This window comes from Medicago truncatula, chromosome 3, assembly GCF_003473485.1.
Source record: "Medicago truncatula cultivar Jemalong A17 chromosome 3, MtrunA17r5.0-ANR, whole genome shotgun sequence".
NCBI classification, from domain to species: domain Eukaryota; kingdom Viridiplantae; phylum Streptophyta; class Magnoliopsida; order Fabales; family Fabaceae; genus Medicago; species Medicago truncatula.
The window spans coordinates 18872794-18894801 of record NC_053044.1 but is presented as its reverse complement, the minus strand read 5'-3'; the positions used below and the strand labels follow the sequence as shown (position 1 = coordinate 18894801).

Sequence of the window (22008 nt, the reverse complement as noted above, 5' to 3'; positions counted from 1 at the left end):
TATAAGGATCAGGTTTATAATGTTGTACTTTGATGTTTAGTATGATTTCTTAATCTATGTTGTTGATGTTGATTGTAATTGGAATGAAAATAGAATATGATGGATGAATTTTGGAAGCTTTGCATGAATGCTTAAATGAGCTGAATTGTTGTTGTTGATGTTTAGTTTTTCTGTTCCTTGATGTCTGGTTGTGTATAGGACTCGTAAACATTTCAGGAAAACGTTTTGGGTGATCAGGGGATTAAAATTGGATTTTTGGAGTGAGGAGAAGTCTGAAAATCGTAGCTTTTACCCTGCCCAGATGATTGGTCGCTTAAGCGAAGCATCCGTCGCTTAAGCGAACATTCACGTGAACTACCCAGAATGTGATTTTTACCCGTTCGCTTAAGCGAACAGTGAGCGAACTGGTAAGCGAAAATTAAGTTTGATTCTGCCAAGAATTCGCTTAAGCGAGCCATGAGCGACCCGTAAGCGAACTGAACCCAGACCTACTGTAAGCTGGTCACTTAAGCGAACTGAGTGTTAGTCAGCCTTTTTTGAATCTTGCTTCGTGCACTAGGGGACCCTTTTGAGTACTTCTAGGTGTTTCTCTTAGCTTGTGTAACTTTGTATAGACATGAAATCCTACTTAAAAATCACGATGTTAATTAGTTGGTTATTTTTATGAATTTGAAGATGTTGGTGTACTTGAATCAAGTGAATGAACATGTTGCATGAAAAAGGTGGTGAGTCATATAAGTACATATGCATTTGTCGTTGAGTTGTATGCAGATATACACAAGTGGAGTCAGATGCATAAGCATAAAAACGATGAGGACTTCGGTCCTGGAACGTTTTGTCGTTCAAAACGATGGAACACTATGTTGTTCAAAACGATGTTAACGATGAGGACTCATGTCCTGATAAAAGAATGCTTTAACCATTCTATAACGATGAGGGCTTCGGCTCTGTTATGGTACCACATGCATAGTTGCATTTGTTGAGGAGTCTTAGTGGAGTTGTCATGTCCTGCATGAGTCTTAGAGGTGAAGTCGGGTTGTTGCATGAGTCGTTGTTTACTGTTTTTATTACTGTTGGATGTTGAAGTTGCTAATGATGCTATACTATAATTGATTAATGATTATGATGATAGGGTGTTAGATTCATTTATGTTATTATATATTATTATTATTGTTTGAGAATCTCACCCCTTCTGCTTGAAAATGTTGCCCTTCCTATGGGTAACTTGCAGATGATCCTGAGTAGTAGATGGTGGCTCACAGTGTCTAGGGCTCTGATACGTGGGATGAGATTTTATTGCTTGAATTCTTTCCTATGTATCAATTTTGAAATATTGCTGATGTAGCCCTTTGGTGATTGAATTTTATGCTGAAATGGCTTTTATGCCAATAATATTTATTGGAGACTTATTGATGTTGCAAATAATCCGCTGCGAGTTTAATGACAATTTTATGAATGACGTTTGATTAAATAGATTTTTATATACACTCTATTTAGAAGATTTTAAATGAAGAAATGTGGCATGCCTGTTGTGAATTACTCTGATTATTGATGTATTATTATTATTTTAATTGATTTTGGGAAACGGGGTGTTACACATCACATGAGTCCCTCAAATAATAGCTCAGGGTCAACTGTTCCGGTATGGACCGAATCCCATCCAATGATAAGTTCGAAATAGTTATTCTCTTGAGGATAACGACTTTTCCCAAAAGAATCATGATTGTCCTTTTAAGACAATTGTTCAAGCAAAGATGTGAGGGTCTAAACCTTAATCCTCCACTATATAAATACTATCTTTTAAGCATGGGTTCAAGTATGATCAATATTCAACACAAAACTTACCGTCCCATACCCACTGACTTGAGTGTTGATGCACATGCAGGTGCACCATCTCCATTCGTCCGGAGAAAAAAGGCGATGGCGACGAAGAAGGAAGTAGCCGACGGAAGTGTCATCCACAATGGCCATTCAACACCATCAACCCAATAATTTCAGGTTTGACAAGATCTAAAGCAAGTCCATAGACACCATCAAGATCACATGAAGAACATACAAGCATACAACATTTGTCTTTCAACAACTATCACTTAGGCAACTAGCTAATTGGTGGATTTCACAAAGGAAACTTCACACTCTCGTCAATCATCAACTTGAACGTCTAAGTGATTATAGACACACCACCATCCTTCTGTGGAGTTGTTGCCGTCTTGAGCCGCATTATTGTCCATCTCAACGTTAATTTAGGTCCACTTTTGATCAAAAGCTAATTTTTTTTTTTAAGTAGTCTAGTAATTATAATTTCTCTCCTTAAATAAATAAGCAGGGAATCGAACATCTAATAAGATGTTTATCCCAACTAAGTTATGCTGACGGAGACAAATAAATAAGGAAAAGAAAAAGTAGAATTGATTAGAATAATTGATTAAACATTTCTCTCTATATAAAAACACACATCCACACCATCCAATCCCTTTCTCCTGCTTCGGTAACTACACAAATCAGTTTCAGGCCAAAGAAAATAAGAAAGAAAGAGAGAAATTGGCGGTGCTCTACCACCGATCGCTCATCGGATTCCGGCGAACTTCAGATCGCTTTTCTTGCTTCTCCGGTAAGTCCGTTGATCATTTTCACTTCCTGGATCTGCAGTTTCCGATTCTTATTCCTTTCTTTCTGTTATCAAGTTCAATTTCTGAGTATTATGTGGAAATGAAGTTCTGATTCAGTGTTATTTGATTATTTTTCGATGTAGTTAGGATTAAAGTTAAACATTTGTAATATGATTGATTGATAGTTTAAAGTTTAAATAATCTTTGCAATGACAGTGTATTTGATTATTTATATTTTATATAGTAAACCCCATACAAGTTTTTGAAATGCTTTTTTGAGTTATAAGTTTAATGAAACAGCACTGACGGTGTAAACTAGTTTTACAGCGTCATCGGATAAGTATATATTATAACCGCTTTTTGAAAATAACTACCCAGTTCACAATTCTAATTGGACGTCAATGTAAAACTAGTTTACACTGACAGTGCATTCCATTTTCTCTATATTTTATGGTATATGATTGTTTATTATTGATATTCTTGTGATGGTTTTATGTGCAGAAATTTGTTCCTTCACTACTTTTGGAGGCATTTTGTTGTTGGTCGTTATACTCTTTTACTGGAAAATTGTTATATATGGGCTGAGGCGCATTTTTCATGGGAGGTGTGGAAGATGAAGAACCAGCTTTAAAACGAACGAAATTGTTGTCTAAAGGATTAAACAGTCTCTCTAACGGTTCATCTTCTGTGGAGCGTGTTGTAGGATCTTCGAGTGAGTTGATGGCTCGGCCCCTATCATCTGAAGGGGACAACGAAGTTGTTGGTTCAAAAGGGATCATAAAAAAAGGGGAGTTTGTAAGGATAATCACGAAGGCATTGTATTCTCTCGGTTATAAAAAGACCGGGGAAAATCTAGAGGAGGAGTCTGGCATACCGTTGAATTCGTCTGTGGTAAATGTGTTTATGCAGCAGGTGCTTGATGGTGATTGGGAGGAAAGTGTATCCACATTGAATAAAATTGGTCTTGAAGATGAAAGAATTGTTAGAGCCGCCTCATTTTTAATATTGGAGCAGAAATTTTTTGAGCTTCTCGATGGGGATAAGGTTATGGATGCATTGAAGACATTGAGGACTGAGATTACAGAACTTTGTGTTGATAGTGCTAGAATTCGTGAACTTTCTTCTTGCTTATTGTCACCATCCGACCAATGCGGTTCTTCTGGTCGAGATTTTATAAGGGCGAAGACTCGGTTGAAACTGCTGGAGGAACTACAAAAACTGATTCCCCCGACTGTAATGATTCCTGAGAATAGGTTGGAACATCTAGTTGAACAAGCCCTCATTTTGCAACGAGATGCTTGCTCGTTTCACAACTCATTGGATAAGGAGATGTCATTATATTCAGATCATCACTGTGGAAAAACTCAGATACCATCTAGAACATTACAGGTTAGAAAATGATATGTTGAAAAGATGTGTTGAGGTTTATATTGATCTTTCTAATTAACTTTGCTGTAAATGTTTGCAAAATCTCCGTTGTTGACTTGGTAGTTGGTAGTGGCAAAATATCATTTTTATTGCTATCCTTTTGCAAGCTTTTAACTGTATGATAACTGCCAGTGATATGTATTGAATAATGGTTAACTTGTTCTCTGCTGCTTTCTGATTAGCTGACACAGTCAACATTGTGGTAGCTACTTAGTTGTCTAATTGTCAGCAGTCTATAAAAACCGATGTAACCTTCACATTGATCTTATCTTTCTGGAATATTTTTCTTCTTTTCATTTTCTTCATCTATAAAAACTCACATAACTGTCCCATAAGAACAACTCAAAATGGTAAAAGGATGTAGGGACATTTGATATGCTGGGGCACGTGTTTGAACCCCCAATTCCCCACTTCTCAGCAAGTGATGTAGGTGAGTTTCGCTACGAGGCTCTTAAGAAACTTAAAAGTAAAAGATGTAACATTCACATTGTGTAATGAAGTGAGAAGCCAAAACATTTGAACCTTCTATTGCAGTTTAATTCATCAGTTTACTTTCCACTAGTGTTGTTTTTGTTACCTTGTTACATTTGATAGATGTACTAAATTTTTAAAGGATGTTTTGAAGTAATAGATTTTGTAAATTTTTAATGCGGCAACTTGCAAATACCTGTAAATAATAAAGACCAAACTTACTTATCTCTTGTCTGGTTGGTTATCTCCTCCTTTGAAGCCTCTTCTTGTTGTCGATCTATTGTTGTGGTTCTCAACCTTATCCTTGGCTACATCCTCCCCTGTTTCCATTTGTGCTTGTTGACTTCAGTACTTGTAAATATAGATGCTGTTGCTCTAATTGAAATAGTTCCCTGTCCCTGTTCTTTTGTGTGTGTCACGATCATACACGTTATTGCCTTAATTTATTCTACAACAACACTTCACGTGGGCCCAAACCCATGGATAATCTACATAAACCCTGAATGCTTAGGTTATAGTTTTGATGTGAAAAGCATATTCTTTTGTCATCAGGGGAGTTCCATATGTGGTATCATTGTCACACTTAGTTCCGATATTCATGTCCACTTGATTTAGGCACATAACTCCACCCAAATTTAATCACATGTTTCAGTCTGTCAATGGTTGCTGGTTTGAGTCCAATTGAGATAGAGATATATTTTAACCAACTTTTTTTAAAATATTCTCTAATTAAATAACAACTTTTATTGAGAAAGCAGGCAAAAAAGAACTCTAAGGGAAAGGTCTTAAAATTGAAGATCAAAAAGTATGATAAAGCGTCAAAATAAGAGTTTCCAAACCATTCCCTAACTCCTTAATGTTGTGAGGGGATGATCATTTATAATTAGGGGTGTGCTAGTAAATGTATTTTCTCTTTTCCACTTGGCTATGATTCTTAACAAGTGTGAAAGTATGTGTGTTTGCTTATAATTGAATCCAGAGAGTGCATAAATAAATATTATCTTGTTTTCTAACTGGAGAAATGAATACAGTGTGACACTAATGAACATTGAAGGCTTTTATAGGACAGGAGCCAGAGCTATCCAAAGCCGAACTCCATCCTTAATTAAAGGACATTATCAGCAGTCAATCTCAGCAGTCAATCAAAATAGAAAATAAAAGACTTCCAAATCTCCTAATTGTTAACATATCAATATCTTAAAATAAAATTTTTTGAAGATACATTCAAATCATTAGAAGTATAGAAATGGACTAGAATTTGGTCAGTAGGAAGATGTTAGAAATTTAGTGGTTAGAACTCCTTCGATGCCCTTCATCTTACCAACCAAGCTGCCAACTAGGGACATTTTTATTGATTACTAAGATGCATTTTTCTCTCTCGAACAACGAGATGCATGTCTCCTTAATTGGAATTGCAGTTTGGTTTATTCTTTATGATCTAATATATCTTTCAGATGTTAATTTTGAGTTCAATAGGATGAAAAGAAGAATTATAACATATAAATAGAACATAGTGTTAGGATACTGGGTTTGGGCTAAGACCAACAAATGGGCAGAATAGAGAGGTTAGAGGAGACGGGCCGATGTGGCAGTTAGTTGGAAGAGGCAGTTGTTTACAGAGGGAGTGAGAGTGGAAGAAAAGATATGGAGTATCTTTTTAGTTAGAAACCGATGGGTTTGACAGAGATTGAATTGTCTCTTCTCAAGGAGCAATAGCTCTGGTGTTTCAAGAGTTTTTCAATTTCTAATACATTTAGTTTTCTAATCAATAATACAATTTCTTTTACTCTTTGTTTTGGGTTGCTTTCAAGGATGAATAGCGACAAAAGAGTTGGACTGAACTTAGATAATTGAGACATGTAAGATTATAGAAGGAAAAAGGCATAAGATGGTCATAAAATTGTTTGCCCAGACTATGACGTGTAAGAGAATTCTGGATGAGTGGAGTATAATGTAATAGATAGACATCACAAAAATTCAATTTGATTTTATGCTGGGAAAGCTTACTAACGAAGCAATATATTTGCTATGACTATTAGTTAATTTTATAGATTAAGGCTTGATTTTCTTTAATTTTGGATACAGTGCCCAGAGTGTTATTGTCAAAGGCACCAAGTAAGACTGCAGTCATATTCTCAAGTATATGTACAATAGATTAATGACAAGTGTGAGAACATAATATAGAAGTGTAATACTATACTGATGGTCGACTTGGAGTCCCTAATATAGTATTCTTTACCTTGGTCTTGGTTTGGGTATTCTTTCTGAAACAATGCCATGATGCCATGCTTTCTACAAATGATTTGGTTCTAGTTGGAGACAAGTTTCGAAAAAAATAGATGGGAAGTTATAATTGTGGTCACAAGTTCTGGAAGCGTATGCTTCTATTTGAATAGAAGTAAAAAAAAATACATGGAGTGTACATTTTATCGTAAGCACACAAATTGATAGGAAATGAAGGGAGATGTAAACCATAGAATACAAGTTGGGCTGGATGAAATGTAGGTATGTTTTGGACTCATTGCTGGGTAGTGAAGAGTCAATACGATGTTACGCATGATGTTGTAGATGATAAATGTTATAATAGATTTGTGGATGGACACCTAGGAAGCCTTGATACTCCAAAAATGGAGAAGTACCCATGTCCCGCACATATACATTTCTCATTGGAGGAGTATCCAATTTTTTTATTCTTTAAATAATAAAATTGATATGATTCTAAATGGGTTAACATATGGTATTTTATATCCACCCTATCTCTAACTACTCGGCCATTTTCCATCGATCAACCCTCTTCACCAATGCTTTTACAATGTGTTAAAACCTAGGATGGGACCGTGTCATATTTTCTGCAATGGGAGCAAATTCAATTTTGTTTCTAATAATTGTAGTTATAATCATGTTATGTTTTGTGCAACCGCTAATTCATCATGACATTCTCATCTGTGACATTGATCTTGTCGGGTTTTAGCACTCTATAATCAGATCAATGCAGCATTGCAGATCTAATCGTTTTGCAGAAAAATTTCATATAAACTGTAATTGTATTTTTCTATCAAGACCATTGTAGTGTAAGTTTTTTTATTGTTAGATTTGTGTATGCTCTATATTGTATGCTTTGATTGATGTTAACCACGGAACATTTGACATGTTTAACCATGACAATCCTGCATTTCTTTCTATAGCATGGGCAGTATATTTGTTCTGATGCTATTTTATTATTCATCAAATATCTGACAGATATTAGATGCCCATGACGATGAAGTATGGTTTGTACAATTTTCACATGATGGGAAATATTTAGCCACAGCTTCAAATGATCGAACTGCAATCATTTGGGAGGTAATACCTAATGATGAAATATATGCTTGTTATCTTTTGAACATCAGATCCTAAATGCAGTGACCAATTGTAAGTTGTTATTCATATATCCCAAATTGATGTAATACACGTTCTCTTGTACAGTTACATAGGATATCTGCATCTGTTATCAATAGCATAATCCCTGGTCCAACATTGTTCAATTCTATGTTACTTTGGTGTAGTTCATGTTTTATTCAAAAATAGTAAAAGACCATAACCCTCTTCATGATGTGTTCAAAATCAATAAATCATCTCATATAAGATCCAAGTTTGGGTTGTTAAATTAAGTGTAGTCTAAAGTCATGTCCCTGTTGCATCTTATTTGTGTTTTCCACTTTGTGTGTATATACACTTAATTTAATTCATAAATTTAAGGTGAAATAGAAATGTTTTAATCATCCCAGTGATGATGCCATGTAAACTATCAATAACAAAGAACATAATCAACACTGCTCTTAATTTTTTCATTTGACACATTAAGCTTCAGCTTGTCACGAACAAATCTAACCTAATAGTGACAAACATTGATACTTAGATAAGAAAACCCCAAGAACTCAGCAATAATAGTAGGAAGGGGACCAGTAGATCAAATACAAGTTAAATGGAAGCAAATCCAACAAAGGATAAGTTGTGGTCAATGCACGGTCAAGCAGCCTCTCGGGGGGTAAACAGAGGCACAAGAAGTAGCTTTGACTGTGAAAAGACAGCTGAGCTCTCAATTAAATTTCAGCCAGAAAAAAGTGGAATTGAGCAATGGACTAGAAAATGATTAGTCTAAAATAAAGACAGAAAAAGATCACTGGTGATGGAATCTGGCTGCTAGTGCATGAGAATGGAGACAGCAGCAAGACTTCACCGGAGTTGTAGGAACTGGGGATTTTTTATTTTTACTTTATTTGGAATGGAAAATGTTAGTATATGTTAGTTTTGTGTTGTGGGTGGGGATAGAATGCAAAACCACCTTATCACTTTATTCGTTAACTTCCCCACCCAACCACCAAGCCAACCTTGTATTCCCTGGATATGGATCTGGGAATAGTTAATTATGTATTTGCCCTCCATTACTCGCTGAGACCTTTTATAGTTATTATGTTTAACCAGACAAGTCGCCGTTTTGACTTATAGTTTAGCAGCAAAGTATCTACCATAACTTGACTGGGTGATGTGCTCATAAGAGTAAAGTATTTTTTTCGTGTTTGATGCATGTTTGTTGCATCATGCTCCCGTAAATATTGATCTGCTTACACATAGACACAAAATGTTACTTAATGCTATGATGTTGGGTTTCACATATTTTGTTATTTGGCCTTCCTTCTATAGGTAGACACAAATGATGGACTGTCTATGAAGCATAAATTATCTGGTCACCAGAAATCTGTTTCATCTGTTTCCTGGAGTCCTAATGGCCAAGAGCTTCTTACATGTGGAGTGGAGGAAGCTGTTAGGCGTTGGGATGTCTCTACGGGTAAATGCCTGCAAGTTTATGAAAAGAATGGTTCTGGCCTGATCTCCTGTGCATGGTTTCCTTGTGGAAAGTATATACTTTCTGGCCTCAGTGACAAAAGCATTTGCATGTGGGAATTAGACGGGAAAGAAGTTGAGTCTTGGAAAGGACAGAAAACCCTCAAGATTTCTGATTTGGAAATAACAGGTGATGGGGAACATATTCTGAGTATTTGTAAAGAAAATGCAATACTGCTCTTCAATAAAGAAACGAAGGTTGAGAGATTTATTGAAGAGGATCAGACTATAACATCATTCTCTTTGTCAAAGGATAGCAGATTCTTGTTGGTTAATCTTCTGAACCAGGAAATACATCTTTGGAATATAGAAGGAGATCTTAAGCTTGTTGGTAAATATAAAAGTCATAGACGCTCCCGGTTTGTTATTAGATCTTGCTTTGGAGGGCTTAAGCAATCGTTTATTGCTAGTGGAAGTGAGGATTCACAGGTATTACTCTAATTGGTTGTCTATGAAAGACATCATGTTATTTTTGCTTGTGAGGTTGCCTTTAATATAGTCAACAGACGAGTGAAATACCATTTTGGCCCATGAATTGTAGGGGTGTTGTCAGATTAGTCTCTGAATTAATGAAATTGACCTTAATCTTATTGAACGTGGTCGTTGTCGGCTGTTTTAGCTACACAGAATATTTTGGGTAGTATTGAGTTTTAGCTCTATGAGGACTAACGCGATAAGTAATTTTTTAGAGAGTAGTTTGATTTTGAATATTAAACCATAAGGACTAATTTGAAATATTTGCACATGGAAGACAGCATCTGGAGGCTAAAATGACCAAGAATTTATAATATTCAGAGATGTTTTGTCAATTTTCTAACTTTTGAGGTATTAACTTGTGAGTGTCCTACAATTTCAGAGACGAACTTGGACTTCATTCGTTGACTGACTTTCCCCTCATAGTAATTTCTATAAATTCTATCGTGCAACCATTAAGTTTATTGGATTTCCATGTTTGCTAGGTTTACATATGGCACAGAAGCTCAGGGGACTTGGTAGATGCGTTGCCCGGTCATTCTGGAGCCGTTAACTGTGTGAGCTGGAATCCAGCTAACCCCCACATGTTGGCCTCAGCAAGTGATGACCGGACAGTCCGGATATGGGGCTTAAAGTGTCTGGATGCGAAGTACCCAAATGCATACAGCAATGGCAACAGTCATCACTGCAATTGTGGGGGAACTTAGATGAAGTAAAACTATTTCATTTTCCATTTTTATCATTGCTATTGTGTAAATAAATACCTTTACTGTCCTTACAAGTTACAAGTAGACACTCATTTTCCATTTTTATCATCTGACTTTTTAGCAGTCTCAAAATAACCTTTATGGTTCATTTAAGCGTTTTGGTTTGTCTTTATTGCCTTTAATTAGATTAATTGATTCTCAAGTGATTAATGGACTTGCGGGATAAACAAATTTTTCAAGAACCAACAACAGAATGCAAAAACCCGTATTTCCACGTGTCCATGCGATAGCATGTGCCTGCAAGAGTTAGGCTAATGCACAGTTGGAGTACGGCAAACAAACCAAGTAACAACAACCAAACATTATCTCATTAAGTGAGGTTGACTATTTGGATAAAACAACGCAATAATGTTCCATCCCAAACCGTATTTCTAACAAACTCATTAATCTCAAGATCTTTCTTAATAAATTTTCTTATGTTATTTAGGGCTTTATCTTCCTCTAGAGGTTTGACTATCATCCATCAGATCTACTCTTCTTATTATAGAATTCACATGTATTTTCAGTTGAACAAATACATAGTCAATCTTGGATAACGGTACGTAGCGGCTGACCTCAAAAGTGGGATAACGGGATAGTACATAGCGGGATGACTGCTGCTATTTGATCATTTCTAGACAAATTACACGAATAATACTAGAGTATAAAAAATCATATATTTAATATAAAATTAAATATAACACTCAACTAATTTAATTTAATTCATCAAAATTAAGCATAATGGTGATAGTGGATTAATAAAATTAAACACACTAGTAGATGAAAAAAGAATCATCATTTGATTCAATAACCCATCATGTAAAAACTTAAATACACCATTCTACACAGATGAACAAAGAAAAGAAAGAAGAGGAACATATAGAACGAGAGGAAGAAGAGAAAAATAAATGAACAGAGGAACCAAAGAACATAGAAAAATGAGGAAGAAGAAACAATGGATCGCGATCGGTGACATCTCTGCAGAGTGATAAGATTTTGGATATGAAAAGAAGAAGAAAAGAGAAAGTAATTTGATCTACAAAGTATTTTTGCGGTGCACAAGAAGAGAGAAAGTCCAAAAGTTTCTAGGGTTTAAAGAAAATAAAGCTATACTTGTAGCTCAAGGTTATAGTCAGCAGGAGGATATAGATTGCATTGAAACCTTTGCACCTGTTGCTTAAACATATCTAGTTAATCATTACATCGTTTTATGTCAAATGGATGTTAAGAGTGTATTGTTAAATGGTGTCGTATCTGAAAAGGTATATGTTAAACAATCACCTGGTTTGAAGATTTAAAACATCCAAAGTATGTTTTTAAACTAAAAAAGTCACTACATGGTTTGAAGCAAGCTCCTAGAGTTTGGTATGACAGAATAAGTTACTCTCTTACACAAAATGATTTCAAAAGAAGTCAAGTTAACACTACTCTCTTCAAAAAGACTCTGAAGAATTATATCTTAATTGTTCAGATATATGTTGATGATATCATTTTTGGTTCTACTGATGCTACTATTTGCAAAAAAAATTAAAGATGATGCAAACAAAGTTTGAAATGAGTATGATGGTTTGTACAATTCCTATAAGGTTTTTATGATAACAAAGTATTAAAGAACTATTTGGTATGTTAATATATGTTTAAGTGTGCAGGACCATAGATTAAAATTTAACAAAGTCTGAACATGTATAAAGAGCATCAGAAGCACAAGAGAAACTTAAAGACTATGGTAGAAGATCTGAAGGAAGGTCAACCAGAAGTCAACACCTTGGATCAGAAGAAAGGATGCTACTCAGATGTTGTAGACTCTCATCAGACTCGGAAGACCTCATCGGACTTGGAACACCTCCAGACTCAAATGATCTTGAGGGATCCAGACTCCGCGTAAGATTTGTCCTCTTATGTAGTTACCTCTATCAGAGTATGCTAGTACAATTTGTCTTCTTCTGATCACGTATAGAAACAAACAAAGAACTTCAAGGACAAAGAGAATGAACTGATAATTCCAGTTTCCGCAAAGGAATTTCAATTGATCAATCAACGAACTATCCATATCAGGAAAAGGGCTAACATTCTTGATTTAAAGCTTTTCAACGACTCATAATACGCAGCATTTGTTCTCTAATGTCTCTCAAATCCTTGCCTATATAAGGAGTTGAAGACTTGAAGAATAACGACAAGACTCTGGTATTTTTACTGTGCCATTATTCTGCCAAAATCAAATAGCACAAAGAACTCTTAGGAATTTCTTATCAAAGTTTGTTACTTATAAATTCTAAGTAATAAGAGTTTGTTCAGTATTGTATTGTTTACACCTCTGGTTGTATATCAAGTGTAAGAAGTCTCTTGCATGCATGCTTGAGCAGTGAAAGTCTCTTTTAGTTGTGATTGAGCATTGAAAGTCTTGTTTGTGTGCTTGAGCATTTGGAAGTCTCTTGAAAATGTCCTTGAGCAATTGTAATCTAGTGAGATTATAGTGGAATCTCTTGAAAGTGTAAGGGGACGGGACTACTCCTGGTTTGTAGGAGGAACCATCTTTTCATTGGTCAAAAACAATGGAGAGAGAAAAGGAAAGAGAGAGAATAATAAGATAATGTGAGTATGAGAGAAAAAATTGTACAAAAGTTGTACAAAAATGGTTGTACAAATATCATTTTTCATATTGTAAACTGAATTGTAGTAATAGTGCTATATATATTGCCTGTAACACTGAAACCCTAATTATCAAATTAATACAAGTTGAACTGTACCTACACTATCGTCACAAAGGTAGGCATCATTGATAGAACTGTGTTAACAAAGATCGTCCATTCATTGCCTTTAATTTTCGTTTCTTATTAATCTTCAGTTGCTAGTTGTCGTTCTAACACTTATATTTCATCGACAATAAATAGCGCATATCTTCGATAAACATAAGAAATCAACTAATCTCATTGAGACAGAGATAGAGAAAGGTGAATAGAAACAGTGACCATGATCCATACCTTGTGGTTTCAATCTATGTCATTCGTGGACACATTAAGTTCATCCTTTTAATTAAAATATTTCTCCTATGATGTTAATGAAGATTTATTGCAGAAATTAAACCATGATTAATTTTAGAGATAAGAGATTTTTTTTTTTATAAGCAAATAGATAGGAAGGGCATCAAGAGGAATCTGCAATATCCCAATTAGGTTGGCACCCCACGAAAACCTCCATCCACTAGCACCTTATCCATATATATTATTAAAAAAAAAAAAAGGAGAAAAATATATATAAGAGGGAGACCAAATCAAAACCCTCAGAAGACATGTAAAAAGAACAAAAAAAAAAAAACCATATGGGAACCTATAAATAGGTAGACCCGTGCGGTCTCAGGAGAAGTCCTATGACAGAAACCAAGGTAACGAATCCAATTAAATGGTGCCAGAAAAAGAGTGACCATAATTTGCTAATTTGTCTGGACAACAGTTTCCCTCACGAAAAATATGAGAGCAAATTAAACAATTATGCCAAGGATCTTCTTCCAAAATCAATTATGCAAGGTAGAAAAAAGGCTTAATTGATCTGTCGGTCCCTTAACTTATTTCTTTTATTCAATTTGGTCTCATAAGTCTTAAGTTTCTCAAACACGTCCCTTAATTTTTTTTTTATTCAATTTGGGCAAATTTTGATGATTTTAATCCAAAAAAAAAAAGAAACCGTTACGAAGGTCTATCGAATTTATTTACTTTCTTCTTCTTCTTCTTCCCTCATCTTCATCAATATTCATCAATAAAACTCAGTAAAAACAATAAACTTCATCTTCTCTCTTTAACAACATCTCAAAAGATTTTCTCAAAAAAAAAAAAAAAACATCTCAAAAGATCAAAACATTATAACAACTAAACTCATCATTAACATCGTACATACGTGATGGAATTGACTATTGTAAGTACTGTAAACCAAATTGACTTTAAGGCGGGGTTTTCCGGCGTCACCTCCTTCGGTGGCTCAAGAAATTTCCACAGACAAACCATATCCAACAACAAATTAACTTCAACAAGGAAATCGCAGGCCTGGAGTAACTTCAAAACAATCGTGACCAACTTCAAATCAAGAGGTACGAACGGAATCTCGCTATAGAAGCAAAGTCCATAACACCAAAGATGAATGAACAACACCTAGAATGTCGTCGAATCACCAAGAATTGACCTTCATGAAACCTGCACAAATTTCAAATCAAGAGGAACCAACAAAACCTCACCGGAGAGACAAAACTCATAGTACCAGGTTTGAGAGAACCACACCCAGAACACCAAAATCAAAGAAAGAGCTCCACGAGCTTCGAGCCAGTAGAATCGAACAAGACCGCGCCAGAGAAAGCAAGATCTTGAAGAGAGATAGAGTCGGAACCTTGCTTAACGGAGAAAAACAAGTGAAAACGGAGAGAATAAAATAAGGACCATCATCGGAGCACCACCGATGAACCAAAACGGCACCTTGAAATTGTTGATTATTATTTTTATTTTATGAAGAACACCTGTTATTACAAAGCTTCTGTTTTGACAAATAACGGTTTACCTAAGAAGTGATGAATGAATTGTTTAATTTTTTAATTTTTCTGGATTTTTTACGATGAAGATGGTGATATTTGCTGGATTTAGTGATGAAGAAGAAGAAAGTGAATAAATTAGGTGTTGGTGATACACTATAAACTCTGATGGACCTCCGTAATCCAACGGTGTCATTTTTTAGGGATTAAAATTATCAAAATTGAACCAAATTGAATAAAAGAAATAAGTTAAGGGACGTGTTTGAGAAACTTAACACTTATGAGACCAAATTGAATAAAAGAAATAAGTTAAGGGATCGGCAGATCAATTAAGCCTAGAAAAAAAGGAACCATAGATTCCGCAATAAATAGCAAAAAAAGGTTTGTGTGAGTACTGCTAAATAAACAAATAAGAGGGCTAGTTGAAATATGTATTCTTTTCACAGAAGTTTGAAATTGGAATGAGAATTGTACCAAAAAAAAATAAAAAAATTGGAATGAGAATGATGCTATCGCAGAAGCTTTCACGAAAAGGGAAACAAAAATATCAAACAATAACATTTGAAATCAAAATTGAAAAACTTGTAGGATAATAAAATAATTGTCAAGAAATCTAGTGAGATTTCTTCCCATTTTCACCATCAAAGCTAAAAATTCATCTCATTATCCATTAAGAAGCATTTATATTCTCCCATAACAACTCATTGAAAATTAACACATTTTAAAAATGATTGAAAGAAAGTGATACGAAGTGAAGCATAGATCTTTCCTAGTTTCATCATGAATAATTATTAGAGCTTTTATTTCTCTTCTACATCCAAAAATCATATCATAACTCATCAAAATTAGTATTACTGTCACCTTCATTAGTTATCAACAGAAAAGAAAATATGAAAATAGCATCACTGTCATGAGTTTGAGAATTAAGAGAATTTAAACATGATAAAATTTCAAGAAGATGATGGTTGTTGCTGATTCCTTAGAACACTAGTGAGGAGTTGCATTCTTCACCCCTCTTCTCTTTCAAAGCCATTAACTGAAACATCACTTCATGTTGTCTTGCCAGACGCCTGAGTTCGTCTTGATTCTTCAAGTATTGCTCTTTTAGCAGAACCACATTTTCATGATCACTTTCTCTTCCTTTCCCTTCAACTGTTTCCATAGCTTCTGCTTTAGCAGCCATATCGGAGTGAAACTGAAGATCTTGCCACGCATAATTTTCATTGTCTATAGTGTCAAACCCAACAAGCTCGGAAACTCTGAAACATATAACAAATGACAACATTTTTTTATCCAAATCTTTTTTGAATGGTACCAAAATTTCATCATTTGGATAAAACATTCCACACTTATCAGCATATCTAATGTATGGACGCCAAAGAAAATCATCGACAGCTAAGTCTAATGCTAGCTTAACATTGTCAATTTTCACGGCCTGAACCCTATGCCACCTAAACAATAAAGGGTCTCCATGGTTGATCAACATGGATTGTGGTTGTAAATTTTTGAACCTCTCCCACATCCAAATTTGAACCAAGTAAAAGGGCATTCGACGAGCAACTTCTAAAGGAAATCTATCACCATAAACAGGATTTTTTGACAAATCAATAATAGTTTTCTTAAACAAAGTCAAATCCTGTTCAATTTCACTACGTACCTTTATCAATGAAAATATCCATGAAAAATGACGCGTAAGCCTTACCTCCTTTTGCATTAGTAAGTTGTTGTCTTCCAAAGACGAGCTTCTTTTCATTGATCGCCAACGACAAGGTAGGTAACCTCGCAAAACCATGATATCCTCCAAAGTTATGGTTGCTTCACTGAAGCGAAAAACAAAGATGTTAGTCTTACAACATTTGTAAGTACGTATATACTTTTCTTTCATAGTGTGATGGCATTCCCTTTTTTCCGATACAAGGTGTGATGATGGCATTGTTATTGGTGTGATGGCAAAATCTTCAATAACATTTTGTTTCTTAAATAGGTTTATAAGTTAATCAATTATTAATTTCTTAATACCATTTATGTATTTCATTGTTATACCATATACATCGATTCATATCCTCACTCTTGATTCCAATTTAATCAGTTTTGTTAATTCCTTTATATTAGATCTGCAATGTTGCGAACTTCTCTTCCAACATTATTGTGTTCATCCAAACTTGACCCATCCTGCATCAACAACAGCTCATGTGGCTTATTCCATGCATAAACATATAAAATATAAAACTTATTGACTCTTATTCCAAATTCAACTTTCGATAACCAAATAACAATGTGACAAAAGTGCAGATAAAATTTGTAGCATTTTGGAACAACTTATATATTGGTATGTTCGGTCAAGGTATCAGAGAAGCATATCAAGGATTGGATTCTTATTTCATTATTTGTTTCCCCTAAACTAAGTTTGCAAGTTCGAATTTGAAAAGTAGCAACATACAAAGGAAAACAAAAGTTGTCCCAAAACCCTCACCCAACATAAATATAAGAAAAAAACCTCAACCAACGTCACAAGCTGCCACAAAAGCAACTTCCACTACCTACATTCCGCTGCTCGCACACAACCCCCTGACAACAATGTCAAGAACCAACACAACAACCAACAACCTTTGAAACAACAATAACCATCTCTGCCACAACAACAATCGATGTCACTTTAACGAATTCACCTTTGCAACAACAACAACAACAACCAGCGCAACAACAAAATCCACTTTCACAGCAGCAACACCATCGATCGATCCACATCGACAAACCACCAGATAACAGAGTAGCGTTGAAGATCCACCGACACCTCCTCACACCATAAAAAACGTGGCCTACATCACCACCTCACACCACCATCACCTCCTCCAAGCCAATAGGAGGAATGGCAGCACAACCAAAACCAATTTGAAAACAACCCAAAATCAAATCACCCAAATCAAGCCACAAGCCAAGGCGAGAAAAAAACCCAAACCGACACGAGTAAGCGGAAGTAGATATGACTCATATCACGAGCAAGGAGCAAACAACACCACAACCAAAACCTCACCACATTCCATTTGATACTCAAAGGAATGAGATTCTAGCCACAAAACAACCAATCACTCAACAAAATCACACCACTACAAACATAAAAGAATACTTGTTTTTTTTTTGTCCAAACATAAAAGATCCGTGCTTCTAACTTACACTTTCCTAAATAATTTCTTAAATAAGTCGATGTTAACAGTCATTTGGTGTGACACAACTTTTTTTGTGTTAATTGATATCTGAAAAAATATGTCCAAGTTTAAAAAGCTGATAAAAGAGCGCAATTACATTTCAGAGCATTAACGACAGCATATAAACAAAGGGTAGTATAGGGGGTTGAATATAATTCTACTTTCAAACTGATATAGTTGATTCATTTTAACTTTATCTCCTTTTTGGAATCAGACAAAAAATAAAAATAAAAAGTAACACCTATGTTTCATAGGTTCGGTGCAATACGGTATAAAAAAAATACAGCAATTTTTTTAAAAATTATGGTACTTAGGTACATCAATAAAATCGTGATTTTTTGTTATATAATATAACATGATAAAGATAAATTTTTCAATTTACAGCCATCACGATAAAAATTTAAAAAAATAAAAAATTATAGTTGGTTACAACAACAAAAAAAACTCATGCACACATAATACTATATTATCAAGTGAATATATGAGAGAAAGCCACATTTTTCACCCACAATAGAATAGAATAATGAACAAAAATGGAGTTTCACAAGTACCGTACGCATATCCGGTATGGGTACTTCATCTTTCTACGAGTACCCATGCTTCAGAGGGTAAAACTAAAGACCACATTGTCATAAAATCCAAAATTCTTTGATAGATGGTAAAACTAAAGACCACATTGTCATAAAATCCAAAATTCCTTGATAAAAATCAAAACATAAACATAATTTAAAATCTATTGAGGAGGAGGGGTTCGAAATAGGCTTATGAGTTCAGAAAGCATGCTCAATAACATTTTGTATTTTTCTTCTAGCTTGTCCACCCTTTCAGCGGTACTAACAAATCTTCCAAAATCAGCTCTGGACAAGTTAACCGATTCGTTATCATCAGAAGCAACAGAAGTGTAAGCTTGATTAGTAGGTATCTGAGATTGTCCAAAATCGTCTGAACATGACGACATCTTCTTATCCAACACGTTGCGACACAAGGAAGCTACTCGTTCCATGGTGAGGGCTTGTTCAACTAGATGCTCTAATCTCTTTTCAGGTATCATTACAGTCGAGGGGAACAGTTTTTGTAGCTCCTCCAGAAGTTTCAACCGAGTTTTTGCCCTTACAAAATCTCGCCCAGAAGAACCACCTTGGCCAGAGGGTGACAAGAAGCAGGAAGAAAGTTCACGAATTCTAGTACTATCAACACAAAGTTGTGTTATCTGATTCCTCAATGTATTCAATGCCTCGATCACCTTATCCCCATCAATAAGCTCAAAAAATTTCTGCTCCAATATTAAAAGTGAGGCAGCCTTAACAATGCTTTCATCTTCTAGACCAATTTGTTTCAATGTGGCTAGACTTTCGTCCCAATCACCATCAAGTACTTGCTGCATAAACAGATTTACCGCAGACGAATTCAAAGGTATGCCAGACTCCTCCTCTAGGTGTTCCCCACTCTTTTTGTAACCAAGAGAATACATCGCTTTGGTGATCATCCTTACAAACTCCCTTCTTTTCAAGCTCCCTTTTGTGCCAACAACTTCGTCGTCCCCTTCGGCTGATAGGGGCGGAGCCATCAAGTCACTTGTTGAGCCTACAACGTGCTCCATAGAAGATGAACTGTTAGGTGACAATTTCGTTCTTTTCGTAGCTGGTTCTTCATCTTCCACACCTCCCATGAAATAACAACCTACAACAAAATGCCTCCAAAGACCGCCTAGATACAAATTTCTACACAAAAAAACATCAAGCAACAGCATAAATAAATAATAAAATAGCATAGAAATCAATAAAGCACTTTGAAACACATATTTGGTGTATCATAAAACTAAAATAATAACATAACAATAATAATAAGGTGAAATTACAACCACCTCCCTTATGTTCTCTTTACAAATACCCCCTCTAGTTTTTAAATGGCCGACAACCTTGCTTATTTGCTTGACTAAGTGACACACACACCTCCCTCAAAATATAACCCTGTTAAACTGGAATCACCCATGATCGTCTATAAATAAGCTAGCATATCTTCCTACCAAGGTTCAAAAGTGAATCTCAAGTCAGGGTGTCCTCCATAAGAGATAGACACAGTGTCAAGAGAAAGAAAGTTTTGTTTAGTTTGCTGCAAAATTTCTGCTACCAACAAATTACACATATAAACTCTACATTAAACAAATACTATCCGAGTATATAGTTACCGACGCAACATTGAATCTTGTTGCTATTTCAAATTTAAAAAAGAATTGTGTCGGTGTTTGATAAGAAAATGCTTTCGATTATGCACACCGCAAATGTGTGATTTAGTCAATAAAAAACACTAAACTTTATAGTTAACTATAAAACAATTATTGTTAGAAATATAGATAATTAATAATTATCATTCTCCTTTACTTCAATTACAAGTACAGTTTACTCACATGTTGTGCCACACAACGCAACACAGAACTGCGAAGTCGGTGTTGAAAAAACGATAACAGAAATGTAAGAAAACTAAACTATCTACTGTAGTTACAATCTATGTCCAGTGCCCACTTAAACAATTTCTGTGCTAGCTTAATCCCTAAAAAATTAATCCCTAAACCCTAAATTCATAAACCCTTAACTCTAAATTACTAAACCATAAACCCTAAATTTTACACAATTATCAATTGTTAAAAAAAAAAAAAAAAACTAATACTAGAAAATCAAATTCCAATACCCTAAAGGCATAAACCCTAAATTAAGTCAAAAATTGAACCAGTGAACAACAACAATCCAAAACAATAACTTAGCATTAGAGAATAAAACAAGAATCAGATTCATAACCGAAAGAGAAAGCAAAAAAAAAAAAAAATTCGGAAACTGCAGAACAGGGAAGTGAAAATGATCAACGGACTTACCGGAGAAGCAAGAAAAGCGATCTGAAGTTCGCCGGATTCCGATGAGCGACCGGTGATATGGCACCCTCGACCCCTTAAACCGATTTCTCTTTTCTTTCTCTGTGCAGTTACCAAAGCAGAAGAAGGTGATTGGATGGTATAGTTATGTGTTTTACGGGGAAATGATACCATTGACAACTGTCTCCTTCATTCTCTCATTTTGTTGGGCGACATTCTTTTAGAATAATTTTAAATATGAAAATGGTCCTCGTAAATATATGACGTTTCGGTTTTAATACATATAAAAATATTTTTTTGTGTTTTAGTCCTGTGAATATAGAATATTTGGTCTTAATCTTTGGTATTTTGTTTTAATTCTTGTAAAATCATTTCATATTGAAATTGGTCTCTATAATATTCATTTTAGTCCTCATTTTTACGGTCTAAAATCAAATATTCTACATATTACAAGGACCAAATCCAATATGAATCAATTTTACAAGGACTAAAACAAAATACCAAGGACCAAAACCAAATTTTTTATATTTGCAGGCACTAAAACCAAAAAAATATTTTTACAAGGATTAAAACCAAAATGTCAGATATTTGCAGGGACTATTTTCATATTTAAGCCTTAGAAAAATAAAACTTTTAACAATTATTTTAAGGGTAATTAAGTTTGCACGGACTAAAACCAAAATGCTAGATATTTGCAGGGACTATTTTCATATTTAAGTCTATGAAAATAAGCGTTATCCATATCCTATTGACTGTGCCAATTGACCTTAACTTAGTAATTGGCTTATGTAGCTTATTTAACTTTAGGAGA

The 22008-nt window shown here is 34.9% G+C and overlaps 2 protein-coding genes across 2 annotated transcripts; one reads left to right on the top strand and one right to left on the bottom strand.

The window, feature by feature from the left end:
- The first annotated feature begins 2442 nt into the window (after positions 1-2442).
- On the top strand, positions 2443-10721 carry LOC25490564 (WD repeat-containing protein 26 homolog). The gene is made up of 5 exons (XM_013604168.3): positions 2443-2611; positions 3111-3998; positions 7749-7850; positions 9192-9821; positions 10352-10721. Exons 2-5 carry the CDS (start codon positions 3207-3209, stop codon positions 10571-10573), a joined length of 1746 nt encoding a protein of 581 aa, XP_013459622.1. The 5' UTR covers positions 2443-2611; positions 3111-3206; the 3' UTR covers positions 10574-10721.
- An 8055-nt stretch (positions 10722-18776) lies between these two features.
- On the bottom strand, positions 18777-21409 carry LOC25490562 (WD repeat-containing protein 26 homolog). The gene is made up of 2 exons (XM_013604166.3): positions 21201-21409; positions 18777-20052 (listed from the first exon to the last, which is right to left on the bottom strand). The coding sequence occupies exon 2, from the start codon at positions 19998-20000 to the stop codon at positions 19065-19067; it is 936 nt and encodes a 311-aa protein (XP_013459620.1). The 5' UTR covers positions 20001-20052; positions 21201-21409; the 3' UTR covers positions 18777-19064.
- Between the last annotated feature and the right edge of the window lie 599 nt (positions 21410-22008).

What these genes read in the sequence shown, in the direction of transcription:
- LOC25490562 (XM_013604166.3), bottom strand. Translation starts at nt 20,000, where the DNA reads ATGGGAGGTGTGGAAGATGAAGAACCAGCTACGAAAAGAACGAAATTG.
- LOC25490564 (XM_013604168.3), top strand. Translation starts at nt 3,207, where the DNA reads ATGGGAGGTGTGGAAGATGAAGAACCAGCTTTAAAACGAACGAAATTG. An exon ending in TACCATCTAGAACATTACAG is followed by an intron (nt 3,999 to 7,748) that starts GTTAGAAAATGA and finishes AATATCTGACAG; the next exon opens with ATATTAGATGCCCATGACGA. An exon ending in GAACTGCAATCATTTGGGAG is followed by an intron (nt 7,851 to 9,191) that starts GTAATACCTAAT and finishes TTCCTTCTATAG; the next exon opens with GTAGACACAAATGATGGACT.